Genomic DNA, 18,727 nt, shown 5'->3' on the forward strand with positions numbered 1-18,727 from the left:
CAAAAGGATGAGACAAAGTTGCACCATGCAAATACTGACCAAGGGAAATAGTCTTGTTATATTAAGACACAATTTGACCTCAAGGCAAAATGCATTCCCAGAGCTAAAGAGTACATTTCAGAATGTTAGAAGGTTTGTATTATCAGTAAGATACAAAATTCCAGATTTGTAAGTACTTACTGTAGCTGCAAAACAGATAAAGTGAAACTGACAGAACAAAAGGGATAATCAGACAAATACACAAGCATAGTGGGAGATTTTTAACCCACTAAGTCTCTTAGTAACTGATGGATTTGGGTAGACCAAAAAACCAGAAGAAATGAACACGATGAATAAACCTGACCTAATTCCACTCAAAGAACATGGCAAATAACAGTTGCAAAGTATATAATCTTTTCAAACACATATGAAACATTTACCAAAATCAACATATACTGGGTAAATTGCAAACTGCATCAGAAATTAAAGGATTTAAATATGTTCTCTGACCTCAATACAATTATGCCAGTAATCACTAAAAAAAGTTAACTAGAAAATTTCCCTATATTTGGAAATCAACAAACACATGTCTAAATGACACCTGGATCAAAGGTGAAATCATAATAAAAATCAGAAAATATTTTGAAATGGATGACAATGAAATGATGATATACATAAACTTGGATCCAGCAAAAGCCATGGCTAAGGTATTAAAACATAAGGAATACAAGTGAAAATAAGGACTGAAAATCAGTTATATAATCATCTCTTTCAAGGAGTTAGTAAAAGAACTGCACATTGAACAGAACAGAAACTATAAAGATAGGAGCAGGAATTAATGAAAAAAGAGAAATACTGCAGAGTTGACCAAAGGTAAAACTAATATCAGAAATGTAAAAGAGATATATGTAAAATGTAAAAAGTATAAAATCTTAACACCTTTATGCCAATAAATTGGGAAAAGTATATGAAATCCTTAAAAAATCCTTAAAAAAAACCCCAAACAAACCACAATCTATCAAAATCAATACAAGAAGAAATAGAAAATCTGAAAATGAATAATCTTACAACTGTGAAAGAAATTGAGGGACTTCCCTGGTGGCACAGTGGTTAAGGACTCCACGTTCCCAATGCAGGGGGCCTGGGTTCGATCCCTGGTCAGGGAACTAGACCCTACATGCATGCTGCAACTAAGAGTTCGCATGCTGCAACTAAGAGTTCGCATGCCACAACTAAGGAGCTGGTGAGCTGCAACTAAGGAGCCCACTGGCTGCAACTAAGGAGCTCACTGGCCACAACTAAGGAGCACACATGCCACAACAAAGGAGCCAGCAAGCTGCAACTGAGACCTGGTGCAACCAAATAAAAAAAAAGTAAAAATTATTTTTTAAAAAAAGAAAGAAATTGACTCATTAAACTATATTATACAAGGACAACTTGAAGCCCACATACATTTTACTAATCATTTAAAGAAGAAATAAGAGCAATTTTACACAAACTCTTCCATAGAAGAGCTTCTCAACTAGCTTTATAAGGGAAGCAAAACCTTCATACCAAATCTGACGTGTACATTATAGAAAGTAATATTACATGACAATCTTACTCAAAGGTCCTAAAATATACACAAAGGTCCTAAAAAAACACAGTAAACTAAAGCCAGTGATATGTAAAAAGAAAAAGATATCAGAATCTAAGTGGATTTACTCCATGAAAATTCAACAATGTTATTTACCACATTAACATCATAAAAGAATAATTACAGGATCAAGCCAATAAATGTAGGAAAATATTTTGGTAAATTCCACACTTATTCATGTTAAAAAAAAAAACCAAAACTCCAGCATACGATAAAAAGAAGGACACTGTAATGTGATAAGGTGTATGTACAAAAACCTTATAGCAAACATATTTAATGGTATGATAGAGAAAGCTTTCCTGCTAAGATTAAAATAAGATAAGAATACCCAGTATGACCATTTCTATTCAACACAGTACTGCAGATCCGTACTCAACTCAATAAAAGATACAAAAAGTTTAAGTTTTAGAAATAAAGCTATTTCAAACCAATACCATTTAGCACACTGACAGCAGAAAACTGCACTGAAACATCAAACCCCTTGGATTAAATCTAACGAAAGATATGCAAATCCACTACACAGAAAAGCAGAAAAAAATGCTCAGAAAAAAATAAAGAAGCCTAACAAATGGAAGAATAATCTACGTGCATACATTGAAGATGCAGTATCATACAGATGTCATTTCTCTCCAAACCAATCTATAAATTCAATGGAATGTCAATCAAAAACACAGTGGGGATTAGTGTGTTGGTGTGTGTGAAAACAGATAACACTAATGTTTACATGGAAATGTAACAGGCCAAGAACAGCCAAGAAATTACCGAAGAATAAAAATAGAACTACTCATACTACTGGACATTAAGACTTATTACAAAGATACTGGATTTAACAAACTGTGACACTGGCACAAGGACCCAGAAAAAAGACTAACAGTCTCTTTAAAAGATCACTGACTAAGGCAAAAAATAAGTGTATTGTGGACTTTATAAGATGCAGAAATAAAATATATGACAATAATAACACAAAGGATGAGTGAGGGGAAATGAAAGTATACTCTTGTAAGGAGGTTCTCATACTATACGTGAAACCGTATATTATTTGAAGGTAGGCTGACAAATTAAAGACGTATATTGCAAATCCTAGCACAACCACTAAAATAATAGAAGAGGTACAGCTAACAAGCCACTAGTGGAGATAAAATGGAACCATTAATATGGGCAGTAGAAAAATACAGCAAGATGGTAGATTTAAACCAAACCATATTGACAGTTACAAAAAATAAAAATGGTCTAAACCAGTACTATACAACAGAGCCTTCTACAATGAGAACTTGAAAGGTAGCTAGTGTGACTGAGGAACTGAAGTTTAAATTTTAACTTAAGTTCAGATAGCCACATGCAGCTACTGTATTAGACGGTACAAGTGTAAACACTCCAAATAAAAGGCAGGACCCATAATGCTGTCTGCAAGAAACGCACTTTATTTTATTTTATTCTTTTGCGGTACGCGGGCCTCTCACTGCTGTGGCCTCTCCCGTTGCAGAGCACAGGCTCCGGACGCGCAGGCTCAGCGGCCATGGCTCACGGGCCCAGCCGCTCCGCGGCATGTCGGATCTTCCCGGACCGGGGCACGAAGCCGTGTCCCCTACATCGGCAAGCGGACTCTCAACCACTGCGCCACCAGGGAAGCCCGAAACTCACTCTAAATATATATAGGTTAAATGTAAATGGATGGGAAAAGTATGCAAACACCAACCAACAGAGAGCTGAAGAGCCTGTATTCATATGAGACCAAGTAGAATTCAGAATCAGGACTGTTACCAGGGAAAAAGAGGGACATTTCATGATAGTGAAGGGGTCAAGTGATCAAGAAAAATAACAATGCTACATGTAGGTAAACTCAATAATAAGAGCTTCAAAACATCAACAAAAACTGATCAAACTACAAACAGAACTAGACAAATCTTCAATTAGGGTTGGATTTCAGACACTCCTTTCACTTCAAATAAGGGGAAAAAAATATCAGTAAGGATACAAAGGAGAGGAACAGGGCTGTTAGCCAAGTTGATACTTTAACATTTACAGAACACACCACACAACAGTAGCAGAATACATTCTTTTCTGGTACACATGGAACATTCATGAAGGCCACATTCTAGGCCATAAAACAAATGTCAAATGTTTGAAATAATAATGAGTATGTTCTCTGACTACAACGGATTTAAACTACAATTCAGCACTAATTTAAAATATCTGGAAAAATTCCCAAATAATTGCAAGTTAGAAAACATACTTCCAACAACTAACAGGTCAAACAAGTCACAAGGGAAAGAAATACTTTGAACTAAATGAAAATGAAAACACAACATATCAAAATCTGTGGGATTCACTCAAACAAGTACTTACAGGGAAATTTATAGTTCTAATTGTATAAATTGCATATATTAAAAAAGCCTTAAAAAAATCAGTATTATAAACTTCCACCTTAAAAAACTAAAAAGGAAGAAGTTAGGCCAAAATAAGCAAAGGAAGGAAAAAATGAAGATAAAAGCAAAAATCAATGACAAGGAAAAGAGTGAAATATTAATGAAATAAACTGATTCTTTGAGAAGACCATTAAAATCGCTAAACTTATAGCTGGACAGATCCTAATGACATTAAAAAGATAATAGAGGAATATCATGAACAACTTCATGCCAATAAATTAAAAAACAGATACAATGGACAAATTCTTTGAAAGACACAAACTAGGAAAGCTTACTCAGGAAGAAATGAATAGGCCCATATCTATTAAAGAAGCTGAACTGGTAGCTAAATTTTTCTGACAAAGAAAACTCCTTGCTCAGATGGCTTCATCCACTGATCAAGTGGATATAATTTATGAATTATACCAAACTTTTAAGGAAGAAATACCAATTCTACATGAACTCTTCCAAAAAAGTAGAAGAGGAAAAAAACACTTCCCAACTTAATTTTATGAGGCCGTGATACCAAAACTAGAGAAACATTACACAAAACCACAGATCAATATCCATCATGAACATGGAGGCAAAAATGCTTAGCAAAATTTTAGTAAATCAAATTCAGTAATGTATTAAAAAATTCATATTAACCAAGTGAAATGTATCCGAGGAATGCAATGTTGGCTTAATATTTTAGTATCAATTGTTGTAATTCACTATTTTAAGACTGAAAAAGAAAAAGCACAAGAACAGTTCAAAAGATGAAAAAAACCACCTGGCAAAATTCAACACAATTCTTGATAAAAAAGAGCTCATTGATTTAGGGGTAGACGATAACATTCTCAACACGACAGTGGGCACCTATAAAAGGAACCTAGAGCCTAGATGTCTAACTTAATGGAAAAGACCGAATGCTTCCCCCACCAAGATTAGGAATAAGGAAAGGATGTCTGTTCTTACCACTTCTCACAGTACTGGAGGTCCTGGCTCAGGTGCTAAGGCAGGTAAGAGAAGTAAAAGGCATACAGATTGGAAAGAAAGGAATAAAACTGCCTATTACAGACGGCATGATTGTACACCTAAGAAAACCCCAAGGAATCTATTAAAAAGGTGCCTGAACTAACTGAGTTTAGCCAAGTCACACAACACAAGGTCCATACGTAAAAATCCATTTTATGTATATATTAGTAACAAACAATTGAAATTTAAAAATTCCATATAATCTCTGTGACAGAAAGCTTATCCGTGGTTGCCTGGAGCCAGTGGTAGGGGTGGGGGTGAGTACAGGACGGGACAGAAAGGCACAGTTTGGACTGAGGAAGTGTTCTACACCTTGATTGCAGTGGTGATCTCACAGATGTATAAATCTGCCAGAATTCATCAACATATTCACTAAAAATGGGTGCATTTTATCGCATGTAAACTATACTTCAGTAAAGTCAATTAAAAACACAGATCAATGGGATATAATAAAAAATCCAGGGGCTTCCCTGGTGGCGCAGTGGTTGAGAGTCCGCCTGCCGATGCAGGGGACAGGGATTCGTGAGCACTATAAATACAGATGCTCAATTTATGACAATCACGGCTCAGCATAGAACACTGAATTATGGATGGTCTAAAAAAACAAAAAAGGGACGAGGATTACTGGATAACCCTGTTGGAATTAAAAAAAAAAAAAAAAAAAAGCCAAAACCCCCCAAAACTTAACGTTTATTTTACATCTCATCCAGAAATTAATTCCAGGTAAAATTTAAATCTAAATCTGAAAAGTGAAACAAAATTTCTATAGGATAACAGGAGAGTATTTTCATGACCTTGGTAGATCAAAGTTTATTAAAAGGACATAAAAAGCACTAACCATAAAGAAAAAGATTGATCAAATGGATATATTAAAAGTAACAACTCTTCATTAAAAGATCCTTTCAGAGAGTGAAAACCTTAGTCACAGAGTGCGAGAAAACATCTGCAATGCTCAGAACCAACGAATGACTAGTATCCGGAATAGTCATTCGTTGGTTCTGAGCATTGCAGATATTTTCTCGCAAATCAATAAGGATATGACTGAAGACCCAACAGAAAAATGAACAAGATTCTCAAACAGGCAACATATCCAAATGACCAATAAACATATGAAAATGTGTTCAATAGCTTTAGTCATATGGGAAACAGAAATTAAAACCAGAATGAGGTACTACCGCCCACCCTCCAACACAGCTAAAATTTGAGACTGATAATACCAAATGTTGTAGCTGATGTGGAGCAACCGGAACTCCGAAACACTGCTGGCAGGAATGTAAATTGGCGCAATACTTTACAAGGTAGCTACTAGAGTTAAGATACATATTCCTTCTGACCCAGGAATTCCACTGCCAATTGCCAAAGAAATTCCATACATATGGGCACAAAAGACACGTATGAAAACGTTCATAGCAAAATTATTTGTAATAGTCTCAGACTAGAAACAACCACAATCTCCATCAGTAGAATAAACTGTGGTATATTTATCCAATGAGTGACTTACTATACAGAGATGAAAAAGAATAAACTATTATTACATGAAATGACATAGATGAATCTCACAAGGTTTGAATAAAATAAGCAGATACAAAACAATACCTACTGGTCTAATTCCATTTAAATAAAGTCTAAAAAAAAACTATAGTGTTAGAGGCTTATTAAAAGATAACAGTTGCTAAGAAATAACAAATGCTTACCATATGCCAAGTACCATTCTAACTAATTTTTATGTGTTTAACTCAATTTTCACAACTCTATAATGAGATGCAACTTATTCTCCCAAATGTGCAAATTTAGTCACAAAGAGGTTAAATAATTTGCTCAAGGACACACAGCGACTACGTGTTAGACCTGGAATGTGAAGGCAGCTAGCCTGGCTTGAGAGCCTGCATTCTAAACGCTACATGGACGCTCAGTGGTAGTGCTTTACTGGAAAGATGGAGGGAGGGCAAATGAGCAGAGGGAGGTGGGAGAAGTAGGATGACTAATTCCCATCTCTCAAGAGAACAATCAGTAGATAATGCCTAAAATTGGGTGATGGGGTGGGGGAGAAGAGAGAAGGGATCAAGAGTTAGCAGTATATGCATGTTATGAAAAAATCTGGAGGAAAGATCAGAAAAAACCAGCTAAACAACATCACAACAGTAGCTGTCTCTAGGGAGTGAGTCAGAGTGGACCAGGGGACTGTTATACTTAACCTATAAGCCTTACTGTTACAGAAAAATAACACATGCACATTACTTTGATAAAAATAATTTTTAAAGATTTAAAAAGATGTAAATATTTTTAAAAACAACAATGCTATCATGTATTGAGCCCCAGTGTCCCCGGCGTTTAGCTAAACATTTTATATACAGTATTTCACGGAATTCCCCTAACAATATGGAATTGGTGCCAGTATTACTATTATTTTGCTGATGGGGAAACGGATTCAGGGTTAACTAGCTGGCAGGTGGCGGAGTCCATGTTGGAACCACCGCGAGGGAAGATGAAGGTCTTCTAGAAGTCAACAAAGAACAGGTATGGAAGGATATTCAGGAGGAGTCCCGGACAGGAGCTGGTGACTCATGCTGGCTGCAGGGAGGGGAGGGGACATTAGGAGGGGGATCTGAGAAGGATGCCCAGGTTGCTGGCTTGGGTACCTGAGGACATGTTGGTCCTTTTCTCTTCCGCAAGGTCCACGGAAAGAGGAGCAGAGGGCCAAGCCCCTGATGGGGAGTTTATGAGTTCAGTCACAAATACGTAGAGCCCCTTACTGTTTGGGAAAGGCACTGCTCGGAGGACACAGTGTGGGGAAGACCAAACATGTATGAACTCAGCAGGGGGGTAGGGGTGGGGAGAAGACTGAGGGGGATGGTCACGGACCCAGGGAGAGAAAGAACGTCTGGGGCCTGGCCCTGCTGCCTGCCCAGCCTCCGGGCCACCCATCCAGTGTGCCCTGTCCCCCACCCTCATAGCTCCTGCTGTCCCCCGTGCTACTCACTGCCCTCAACACCACCCATCGTTACCTTCCACTCTTCAAAAACTGTTTTTCGAAATACAGTCCACTCATCTTTCAATATTGAAATGTCAGGGCTTCCAAGCGTCTCACGCCCTCACTGTTCCCCTCAGGAACCAGTCATGCCCTTGGGCCTGGGTGAGGCTCCTGCTACAGGCTCTCACAGGTGCTCCACATTCCTCCTTTGGAGCACAGAAAATGGTCAAAGAAATCACTTCCTGTACTTTAGTTACAGAATATGTCTCTGTCCTTCTAGGAGAGGTTCATGAGGGCAGGAGGGGCTGGCAGACTTTTTCTGAAAAGGTCCAAATAGTAAATACTTTCAGCTTTGCAGGCCACAGGGTCTTAGTCACAACTATTCAACTCTGCCATTGTAGCCCGAAAGCGGTGCAGACAACATATAAATGAACGGATGTGATGTGTCACGGTATCACTTGATCTATAAAGTCAAGAGGTGGGCCAAACGGCCACGGTTTGCTGAGCCCTGGTCTAAATCACCAGCCCCCAGTCTAGCATCCGGCATACAGCAGGCACTCAATGAATGAATAAAGAAAGAAAAAAGCCGTTGCTTTGACCATGAGATGGAAATAGGTACTGAGGGGAGGTGGTTTCAGTGGGACGGTGGGGTGGGATGGAGACAGCAGGGGGCTGAGGAGAAGCAGCAGCTGAGGAAGGAGGAAGTCCTCTTTCCGGAGCCCCCCGTTTGCCCGGCAGGTTTGGGGGACGGCCCTGTCTTCGGGGAGCGTTTCTGCAGGCTCCGACAGGAAGGCAGGGCTGGGGAAGGAAGGGGAGAAGGCAGGGCTCCAGAGCTCAGGTGCGTGTGGGGTTGGTCCTGAAGGAGGAGGACACCTGCTGAGGACAGAGGAACAAGGACGGTGGAAGGGACGAGGGGGAAGCCTCAGATCCTCTTCCCCGCGAGACGTGCGCCTGGACCGCTGGTGAAGAGAGCGGGGCTCGGGGAGGTGAAGAACCCCAGCGCCTGTGGGGCTGCGAGGGCTGGCCACCCAGGCCAGGGCCACAGGCCCCCACCTTCCCTCTCCTCTGGTGAGACAGCACTGCTAACCCAGCCGGCGTTCGGGTTTTCAGTGCTGCCTGGTGTGAGGTGTGTCACTCACTGAGTCACCGGCACGACCTGCTATCACTCCCTGTCCCTTCACTTTCCCATGCGGGCAGTGACAGGCAGGCCCAGAGGAGGATGAGTTCACACTTCAAACATGTAGCCGTACCCAGTTCTTTCTTGAAGGGTATTGAAAGGCATTTTCATTTCAGAGGATTAGCGGCTGTTTCATCTTGGTGCCTTCAAGTGTGTATGTGTACGCTGTAAGGTATTTCCCGACTAGGCAGAACAGAATTTTTCTTTAAATGCAAGAAACCCCTCGACTGGGGCTTTGCATAGTAGCTATCTAGTCGTGCAAGCCTGACAAAGTATTAACACCCACGAAACACAACTTCTCACAGAGAAAGTATTAATATTATGATATTTAAACAGCCTGAAAAGTTTTCTCACAGAGTCGAAAACCGACAGCCAGTCAATTTCACTTATTCTAAGACCCAGATACCCGGAAAAAAGCTTCCATTTTGACATTAATTTGTTAATTCTTTACTGCTACTGGAACGTGTAGGTAGCACTGCTGGAACGTGTGAGAAGGGTTTGGACCCCAAACTATTTTTTACGAAGAACTAAAGCCACCTAAAATATCTTTTAGGTGACATGCTGGGGGAAATAAAAGTATTAGGGCCTGTTTTCTTCTGCCTTATTTCAAGGCGTAAATGCTGTTACTATTCATAGATTGAAGGCTCTATGTATATTCTAACAAGTAAAACTTTAATTCATACTTTCATTTTGAGGTTTTCATTCCTCACAAGTCAAAAGACAATTTTCCTAAAACACATCCATCCTCACTCCACCATTTCAAGTTCTTCTAGAGATGATGGGAACCACTGTCTCCAAATTCACTAGAGTTTAAAATGGGGATGCCTAACCCCTGTAACACAGCCTTTATTTGAATGGACTTTTCAATACACCTTCAGATGCACATTCGATAAACTTGATCTCTTACCCTATTGTTGGGTTGATATTCGGATCAAAACTGTCTTCCACGAACCGCCACACAATACTTGATTTACCTACACCTGTATCCTGAAAGAGAATGAGAGGTGAAGAAGAAAAAGTTTTACCTGCTTGCATACACCAAAAACTACCTTGTGCCCTAAGTTCAGGATTTTGGGAAAATCATTCCAGATAGGTAAATTTTAGAAGTTAAGAAACACAAAAAGGTTTTCATAAAAATTCAGTGGAGGAACTAGGAGATTTCAAAATGTATTGTAGGAGAGGGGTTCCAAGTTTTTAAGAGACAGGATCTTCTGAAAGATCCAAAGTTTCTGCTTACTGTGCAAAGTGACGAACTCACTTGCTTTATAATAAGTCTAAGTGAACTATGAACTCTTGAACTACTTCTGAGTAATCCCTGACAGATCCTAGCCCCACCCTATCTAGGAAGGGGGAGGACTAGTTATTGAAATCTTTTTCAGTCTTTAAAGCAGCAACTCAGGCAAGAGAGCATCAATTTCAGAAAGTATGCTCTGAAATAGCAAAGTTGCCTTGACAAGTCAGGAAGCTGAAGCTTCAAACTAGTCTTTGGGGCTTCCTGATTTGAATGTCCCCCCGCCCGCCCCAAGGAAAGTAACTCTGTGAGAAGTGTCAGAGGTATCCCACAAGTTCAAAAACACCAAGCAGATGGCAAAGGAGACTACTGCTGCTCGTAAAACCTAAAGACCTGTTACTGGCTGTACTTCGCAAGGCTTGGCCAACTCCCAACTAGTACCTGGGGAAGCTATTTAAGAGCTGCTCTTAACCCAGATGCAATGGAGAGACAGAGAGGGCTCTTCACCCTTTGAGGGGCGGGAAGAGACCCTGGGCTCCAGGGAGGGACGAGGGGAAACGTCAAAAAAGCTCTCCCCGCCTCTCTCCCTCTGGCCCCGCCCCTCGCGCGCCGGCCCCGCCTCCAGGCCCATTCCAAGATGGCGGGTGAGTGGGGCTGGACTCCCGGGGCGCCCCCCTCCTCCCAAGCCGGGACCACCCCTTGAGGCCCGGGGACCGCCCCCGCCCACCCCTGAGGCCGCCTGCCGCAGACCCCTTGTAACTTCTTATGTGTCTCTTGGTTTTCAGGGATCCCCTAGTACTTTGTGGACTTGCAGGATGACTTAGACGATTGTAAGTAACAGTTCGGGCGTCCCGTCCCTCCCTGGGAACGTCTCATAGAGTTCGGGGTGCACGAAAGGCGGGAGTGGGACCTACGGTCTGGGCTCTCCGTGTTGGGCCCATAATAGCGGGACCCCCAACTGCCTTAAGCACTTGCGGCGGTCCCTCCTCACTGGGCGGGGCGGCCGAGGATGGGGAGGATTTTTGTTGCTGGGAAACTTCTGACTTCCTGTCACTTTCTTTCTCTTCCTCCTCCTCCTTCTCCTGCGGCGGCCCGGGAGGGGCGGGAGGGCTAGGCCCTCCTCCTAGTGATTCCGGCAGGGAGGAGGCGTGGCCACCTTGGGGGTCGGGGGCTTCCACCCAGGGTCTCCACTTTTTTCCCTGGGACTTTTCAGAGTGTTGGGGAGTTTGGGAGGTCCGGCTCCCCGTGTGGCCGGCCACAGACTCGCACAGACTTCTCCAGTGTCCTGGCCACAAGCCCAGCTCCGTTCTCATCCCTAGGAGCCCCTTGGGTGGGTATCCTTCAACTGTCCCTTCCTGCTCTTTCCTTTAGAATCACGTTAAGGACTGATGGCTGGGGAAGGTGTTCCTGGAAATGCAAGTTCGCATTTGTGGTGACTGAAGCATTTCCTTTCCATTCAACAAACATTTCTTGAGCACCTGCTGGTTCTGGGCCGGCCATGCGCGGAGCCCGGGACCTACAAACTCGAACCCAAAACGGTGACGACTCTCAGGGAGCTCACAGTCCAGGGAGAGAGCCGACTTGTAAACAGATAATTACCAAACGCCGGGGTTGCCTGCTCATGAAGGAGGCCTGTACAAACCATCACAATAGCCAACATGAATGGGGGCTTACTGTGCGCTTCCCTTCCCCATCTACAAGTTTCCTACTAACAAGAACTGGAGTTTACAGAAAACACCATGGGTCAGGAGGCGCAGTTTAAACCCTTTATACACATTAGTTCTTTTAGAAGGAGGCAACTTTAGTAAAGTAGAATGACACTTGAAGGGGCCAGTGTTTAGGAGCATGGGTGCTGAAGTCAGATGGCCAGAGGGTGAGGTCCTGAGCCACTGTGTACTGGCTGTGTGATCCTGGCCATGTCACTGTACCACTTGGAGCCTCATTGCCTCATCTGTAGAATGGGCATAGTAGAAGTCCACCTCAAAAGGCTTCCACGCAGGTTAAATAATAAAAGGTTTAGCGTGAAGCCTTGTACATAGGACACGCTGGGTAAATATTATCTGCCATTATTATTCTTGTGATCATTATTCATGATTATTTCACACTGTGGGGCAAAGTACAGTGTTGGCCCCAGGTTTACAGAGCTGAATGTTTCGGCCAGCGGGCATCTTCGAATGGAAGGAATGTAGCCTTTCTCTTGATAAACAACAGTAAGCTGCTGTTAAGGCACCTCTCATTCATAGATTCGATATTTGGCCTGGCTGGAAAAGCTGATTTCTGGCTATATCAGTTATCTAACAAACCACCCCAAAACTCAGTGGCTTAAATCAACAGCATTTTGTTATTTCTAACAATTCTGTGCCTTGACTGGGTGATACAGAAGCTTCGTGTGTTCTCTGTGAACTCTGGGAAGATAAGAAGGTCCAAAATGGCTTTCCTCACGTGACTCTTGGCCAGGAAATCTTCTGGGACTGCAGGTCAGGGCCTCAGTTCTCTTCCAGGAGCTTCTTCCACTTGGCTAGCTTGGGCTTCTCACAGCGTGGTGACGGCAGGCATTTGGACCTCTTTTCTGGCAGCTAGCTTCCTTTTGTCTTTTTTGTATATGTGTTCAAAAAGGAAGAGATTACATAGGAAAAAATAATTCTGATTTTCCTTTGGCCCTGTTTGTGCAAATATTGGGTGTTTGAGACTCGTGATAAAGAATGCCATAAATACTCTTTAGCAGACTGCTGAAGCCTCGTCCCAGTAAAGAAGAAAACCAGCATTGTGGCTCTGAACACACCCATGCCATGGGTAGGGCAACTCTGGGAGCCTCCTGGGGCTTCTTTTTTTGAGCAGGGGTGGGGGCTTCAGGGTGCTGTTCCTATGAAATTACAATATAATTGGTTAGATGAATAGCCGTAATAGGAGGGCCTGTCCCCCCAGTAATTTATGCAGCCCTGGGTCCCACCTTTGCACTTTACTGGGGTGGTATTTGGGAGGCATTATCATGCTGTGATTGATAGCAAGAACCCTGAGGTCCTGTAACCCACTTCCTGCCTTTAGCTGAGTCAGTGTGAGCAGATCACTCCCTCTGTTCACATTCTTCATCTGGAAAATGACATAAGAATTGGAGATGCTTCATAGGACTGATATGAGGATTAGATGAAACAATACACATAAAACATTTTAGCCCGGTGCCTGGTATAGAGTATTATATTCAGTGATTTTATTACTGTTATTATTTTAACGATCATCATTATTGCTAGGCACTCGTATACGATTTTCTGATTCTGTGTTAAGGGCTGCTACTCTGTGAAGTAGGTGGGATTATTCCTGTTTTACAAATGATAAAACTGAGAATCAGAGAGGTTAACTAACTTATCCAGTATGGCACAGGTCATGAGTGATAGAACTAGCAACCAACTCTGTTCCTCTGAGTCTTGCTTTTTTTATTCCATCACACAGATTGACCTCACAAATATTCTTAAGCTAATGGCAAGAGCATGGATGTTGGTTGTGGTGGTTCTCCATCTGTTGTCCTTTTTGGGCATTTTTTTGTCTAAACGATGGGATAACCGCTCCATTTAGGCTCTACGTCGCTTTGGGCAGGAACATAGGTCGTCTTTTTTTATCACCCAGTGTCCTCCATAATCTAGGTGTTCAATTAATGTCATTACTGGTAGTGATAATGGATGACGAGTCTTGTCCGATTTACTTTGTGATTTCTTGATTAAATTGGCTAACTTCAAAACAAAGCCGTAGTGAAAGGCTGCCTTGTCTTTTAAAATCATTGAGTCTTCGGGTCATTGCAGCACAGAAAAGATTTAATTTTAGTGAATTAGCTTGCGGAAGCAATCTAGATTCCTTCTCTTGAGAGCAGAAAGTATGTGGGATGGTCTGGCGCAGTGGTCCTGGTGGTGGATTGCACGTAGAAGGTGGAGCTGGATGCGTCTGCGCCTCAGGGGCTTAAAGTCCTGTGACTGTCTAGGTTGCTTAAAGCAGGTGGAGGCTGAAGAGGTGTTACTCCTGGTAAGGTTTGCTTGGCCAATTGGAATTTAAGTGTGTGCCAGCGGTGGGTGAAAAAAAAGTGAGGGGAATCTGTTGCAGGTATAAAGAGACCTAAGAGACCTATCAACAAAATACAATATGTGGTCATATTTGGATCCTTAGTTGAACAAATCAGCTATAAAAAGACATTATTGAGACAGTTGGGGGAAATTAAACTTGGGCTGGGTATTAGGTTATATTAAGAATCATTATTAATTTTGTCAGATGCGATAGTGGTGTCACAGTTTTATTCAAAGGAGAAGGACCTTATCTAACAGAAACAAATAAGCATTTATGGGTGAAATGATTTAATGTGTGAGGTCTGCTTTGAAAATGCTGCAACAAACAATAAATCATCAAAAAGTTGGGAAGAAGGATGAGTGGGAAAAATTGGCAGAATGTTTATACTTGTTGAAACTGGTTGCTAGGGGTGTGGGGTTTATTATACTATTCTATTTTTGCATGTGTTTGAAAATTTCCTTAATAGAAAGTTTTTAAAAATGAGTTGAAAGTTTCATATATGATCAAACATCTACATGAAGAGTTTAAAGCTGGATTTCAATTCTGAAGTCAGCTGCCATGTTATTGTAAGATGTGTTTAGCTTCAAAAGACAGACTTGGAGAATCTATTCGTATTTGAGGGACTGTGTATTTCTTTTCAAATGTTTAGTTTTTGAGGTATCTATGAAAGAAGTTGGAAGAAGGTGTACTTCTGTTGATGAGAAAAGCTAGGTGCCAACAAATAATATCTGGACCTTTGTTGAAAATGGGATTAGCTAAATCAGAGGGATACAGATAGACTCTTTGAATCTTAATGCTAGAAGGAGTGGTGTATGTTCGAGCTTGAATAAAAGACATCCTCCAGAGCAGAATGCATTCCATTTCACCTGCCCACTTTAGTCCAGGTTTGTAAAAATGTTCTGCTTGAGGACCACAGCCAAGCAGAGAAAATAGATTAATTTTAGCCTCAAACCAAACCATTGAACCTTCTCTCTGAACTATTATATAAACTCAAATCAAAGATTGTCAATTTTTTTTTTTAAAGACCTCCCTGTTGAGTGAAATAGTTTGAACAGGAACTTGAATGTGCTAATAGTTGGGAAATAGAACAAAATCCAGACATCAGACTATTCTCCAAGTCAGAGATGGGCAAATTTTTTTTTCTGTAAAGGATCAGATAGTAAACATTTTAGACTTTGCTGGGCAGAAGCCCTGCTATAACCACTCAAGTCTGCCACTGTAGCCTGGTAGCACTCACAGATACACATAAATGAATGAACATGGCTGTTTGCTAATAAAACTTTATTTATAAACACAGGGCTGGATTTGGCCCTCGGTTCTAAATCAAACATTACAATGTCGTGTTAGGCTCAGGTGTACAGCAAACTGATTCAGTTGTATATACATATATTTATAATATATTTATTATATATATATTCTTTTTTCAGATTCTTTTTCCATTATAGCTTATTACAAGATATCGGGTATAGTTCCCTGTGCTCTACAGTAGGTCCTTGTTGGTTGGTTATCTCTTTCATATTTAGTAGTGTATATATGTTAATCCCAAGCTCCTAACTTCTCTCTCCCCACTTTCCACTTTGGTGTAACCATAAGTTTGTTTTTTATGCCTGTGAGTGAGTCTGTTATGTAAATAAGTTCATTTGTATCATTTTTTTAGATTCCACAGATAAGTGGTATCATACATTTGTCTTTCTCTGAAACTTGATTTCATTCTGTCCGCACCCAGAAGTCTTGTTGATTAGCTGAGCCAACCTGGAAGGCTGCCTTTCCCACTGGGCTCAGTTTGAAGAGCTGACTTTTGCCGGCACAGACCCTGCTTTGTTGAGGAGCCCTTGACAAGTTGTTCAGCCTTCACGTCTCCTTTTTCCTGTTGGTGTGTTGGGGATTAAAAGCATGCGCCTGTCTCCTCCCAACAGGATAAGGGTGAGCAAGGAACAAAAGAGTCAGCATGGTGTGGGCCGAGTCAACTGTGCTTCCCGGCTGATAACTGTAATGCATTTTACTTTTGTTGTTCTGTATTTTCCATTTCCTATGAGACAAACAGACGAGCATTAGAGATTCCCTGAAATTGTCTCTGTTTAAAAAGAGAGTTTTATATGGCTTTCTACCTCACAAATGAAGATTTTTTTTTAAGCAGAAATTTTGCAACGAAACCTAGCTAATGAAGGAGAAAGTGGTTTTGAGCTTCAAAACACCACTTAGCCTAATGAGGAAAAAAATAAGAGACGAGGGCAAGTGCTTGCTTTCCCTGTTTGGAACGTCATTCATCCATGTAACAGATGTTTCTCCAGCTCCTCCCGGGCACCAGCCTGTGGGAGGCACCGGGGATAGAGGGATGAAGAGCCCTGGGCTCCATCCCAGAGCTGCTCCCACCTAGAGGGAAGGTGCGCGTAGAGATGGCACAGATGGGAGGTGCCGGTTGAGTTGGGTCAGGCCAAGGAGGGCGATGGGTGAGTGACCTCAGTGAGAACTTTTCCAGTGCAGCCAGGGGCCAGAAGCCAGGCCAGAATGAGTGGCATCGGGAAGTTGAGGATATGTTGTCTGTAGTCCATGCATCGAGCACCCACTGTATTCCAGACGCTGGCTGGCCATTGGGCATCTTGGGGAATGGTCATTGTTCTTGGGAGCTCCCAGTGTAGCCAGGAAAACAGACCCTTTTGAGAAGAAGCAGCTGGAGGGGTTGCTTTTCTTCCTGGATAAGAGAGCCAGAACATCTTTGCATTATTTATATCTACTCTGACAATCTTAAAAAAAAAAAAGAAAAAGGATTTGGATGGCCCAACCGTTCCACTCTTGGTTACTTGCCCACAAAACGTGAACACATATTTTCACAAAAACAGGGTCATAGTTGCACTATTCTTAATAGTCGAAAACTGGAACCCACCCAAATGTCCATCGTGAGTAAAATGGATTATAAATGGTGGTTATGTTCACACGATGGAAAACTATGCAGTTATAAGAGTGAATTATCTACAGCGTCACACACATATGGATGAACTTCACAAACATAGTGGTTGGTGAAAGAAGCCAGACACAAAAGGGTAGAGACTGGATGATTCTGTTTACACAGAGTATGGAAACAAGCACAGCAATCTAGCTGATCTGATGTAGAAGGCAGGAGAGTGGTCCCCTTTGGGTAAGGCAGTAAGTGGGAGGGAGCATGGGGGGCTTTTGGAGATGCCGGTTAAATTGTCTTTCTTGAGCTGAGGACTGGTTTCACAAGCATGTTCAGTTAAAAAATTAGTCACGTGGAACACTTACTTTTTGTGTACTTTTCTGTGTGAATGGCATACTTCAGTTAAAAAAATAAGAATTGCTTTTTAAGATCAAGGCACAGGGGAGAGCATAACCGTGGATGGGGGGAAGGAGTCCGTGCAAAGGGAAGATGGCAGAGAGCGGGAGGGGAGGGTGATGGCGGGGTTGGACCATGTAAGACAGGCATGGAACTCGGTGCATCCGCGGAGGAGTTTGCTTCTTTCCAGAAGGAGGAAGGCGACCTTCCTGGCAGTTTGGCCAAGGTGGTCATTAGAAAAGTGGTGTAATGTTGGCCAGTATTGCTTGATTGTCTCAAATATTTTGAACAGTAGGAAAATAGAGCCCCCCACGCGCGTACACTCACCCCAGGGGCTGTGGGTTTTGTTTTGCAACCTTTTTTTCCTTTTCGAATCTGCCTCAAGTCTGAGTGGAGAAGTCGCTGCATTTTTCAGTAGCGCTCTTCCATCCATCAGACTGTGTAGAGTCTGGCCCCCTCACCCACACCTCCTCCAGCTCTGTCCCCAGCTGGGTGGGTTGGCAGGAAAATTGAGATGTATAATATCACAGTGGAGCCCACGAGCGGCTTGGAGCTGCGGAGTGCTCGCCTATCAGGTGACCCGAGTCAGTGTTTCCCGTTGACCGTCAGCGTAAAAGTCAGAGTCATAAATAATGACGGGTTTTGGAAGCCGTGATTAAAGCCACAAATCAAAGAGGAATTTCCATGTATGCGTGGTATAGAAAGGACGGCTGCTCGTGAGCTGGGTCGGTCTTTTCAGCCAGCCCACTGCGTAGTGCTAGTAATAACCATCAGTAGCCCTCAAAGATTTGTGATACAAAACGTTATGCGCTGGACGGATCCGCTCATACAGGAGCTAATAAATCAGTGTGGGTCTTGTTAGAGAATGGCATTTATACAGGGAAAGTTTGCCTGCGCAGCTTGCCATTGAAATTTAGTTAAGTCAACAAAGACCTGCCGTGTGCAGGGGTCAGTTCCACCTTCCGCGCC

At 42.1% G+C, this 18,727-nt stretch overlaps 2 protein-coding genes across 3 annotated transcripts in view; one reads left to right on the top strand and one right to left on the bottom strand.

Annotated features, from left to right (window-relative positions):
- RAB22A (RAB22A, member RAS oncogene family) overlaps positions 1-10,220 on the bottom strand; it is a 47,256-nt gene extending 37,036 nt beyond the window's left edge. The window contains exon 1 of one of the 2 annotated variants that reach the window (XM_024750279.1): positions 10,093-10,220. In XM_024750279.1, coding sequence (XP_024606047.1) covers positions 10,093-10,220 — 128 coding nt within the window. The remainder of the gene's footprint in view (positions 1-10,092) is intronic. The other variant, XM_024750280.1, reaches the window with a different exon arrangement.
- Positions 10,221-11,237: 1,017 nt separating this feature from the next.
- The window catches only part of ANKRD60 (ankyrin repeat domain 60), a 77,218-nt gene continuing 69,728 nt past the window's right edge, over positions 11,238-18,727 (top strand). Inside the window, exon 1 of the mRNA XM_024750430.1 lies at positions 11,238-11,246. The gene's annotated coding sequence lies outside the window, so the exon portion shown is untranslated. The remainder of the gene's footprint in view (positions 11,247-18,727) is intronic.

Source organism: Neophocaena asiaeorientalis, unplaced genomic scaffold (assembly GCF_003031525.2).
Source record: "Neophocaena asiaeorientalis asiaeorientalis breed wild unplaced genomic scaffold, Neophocaena_asiaeorientalis_V1.1 scaffold606, whole genome shotgun sequence".
Classification (NCBI taxonomy): Eukaryota; Metazoa; Chordata; class Mammalia; order Artiodactyla; family Phocoenidae; genus Neophocaena; species Neophocaena asiaeorientalis.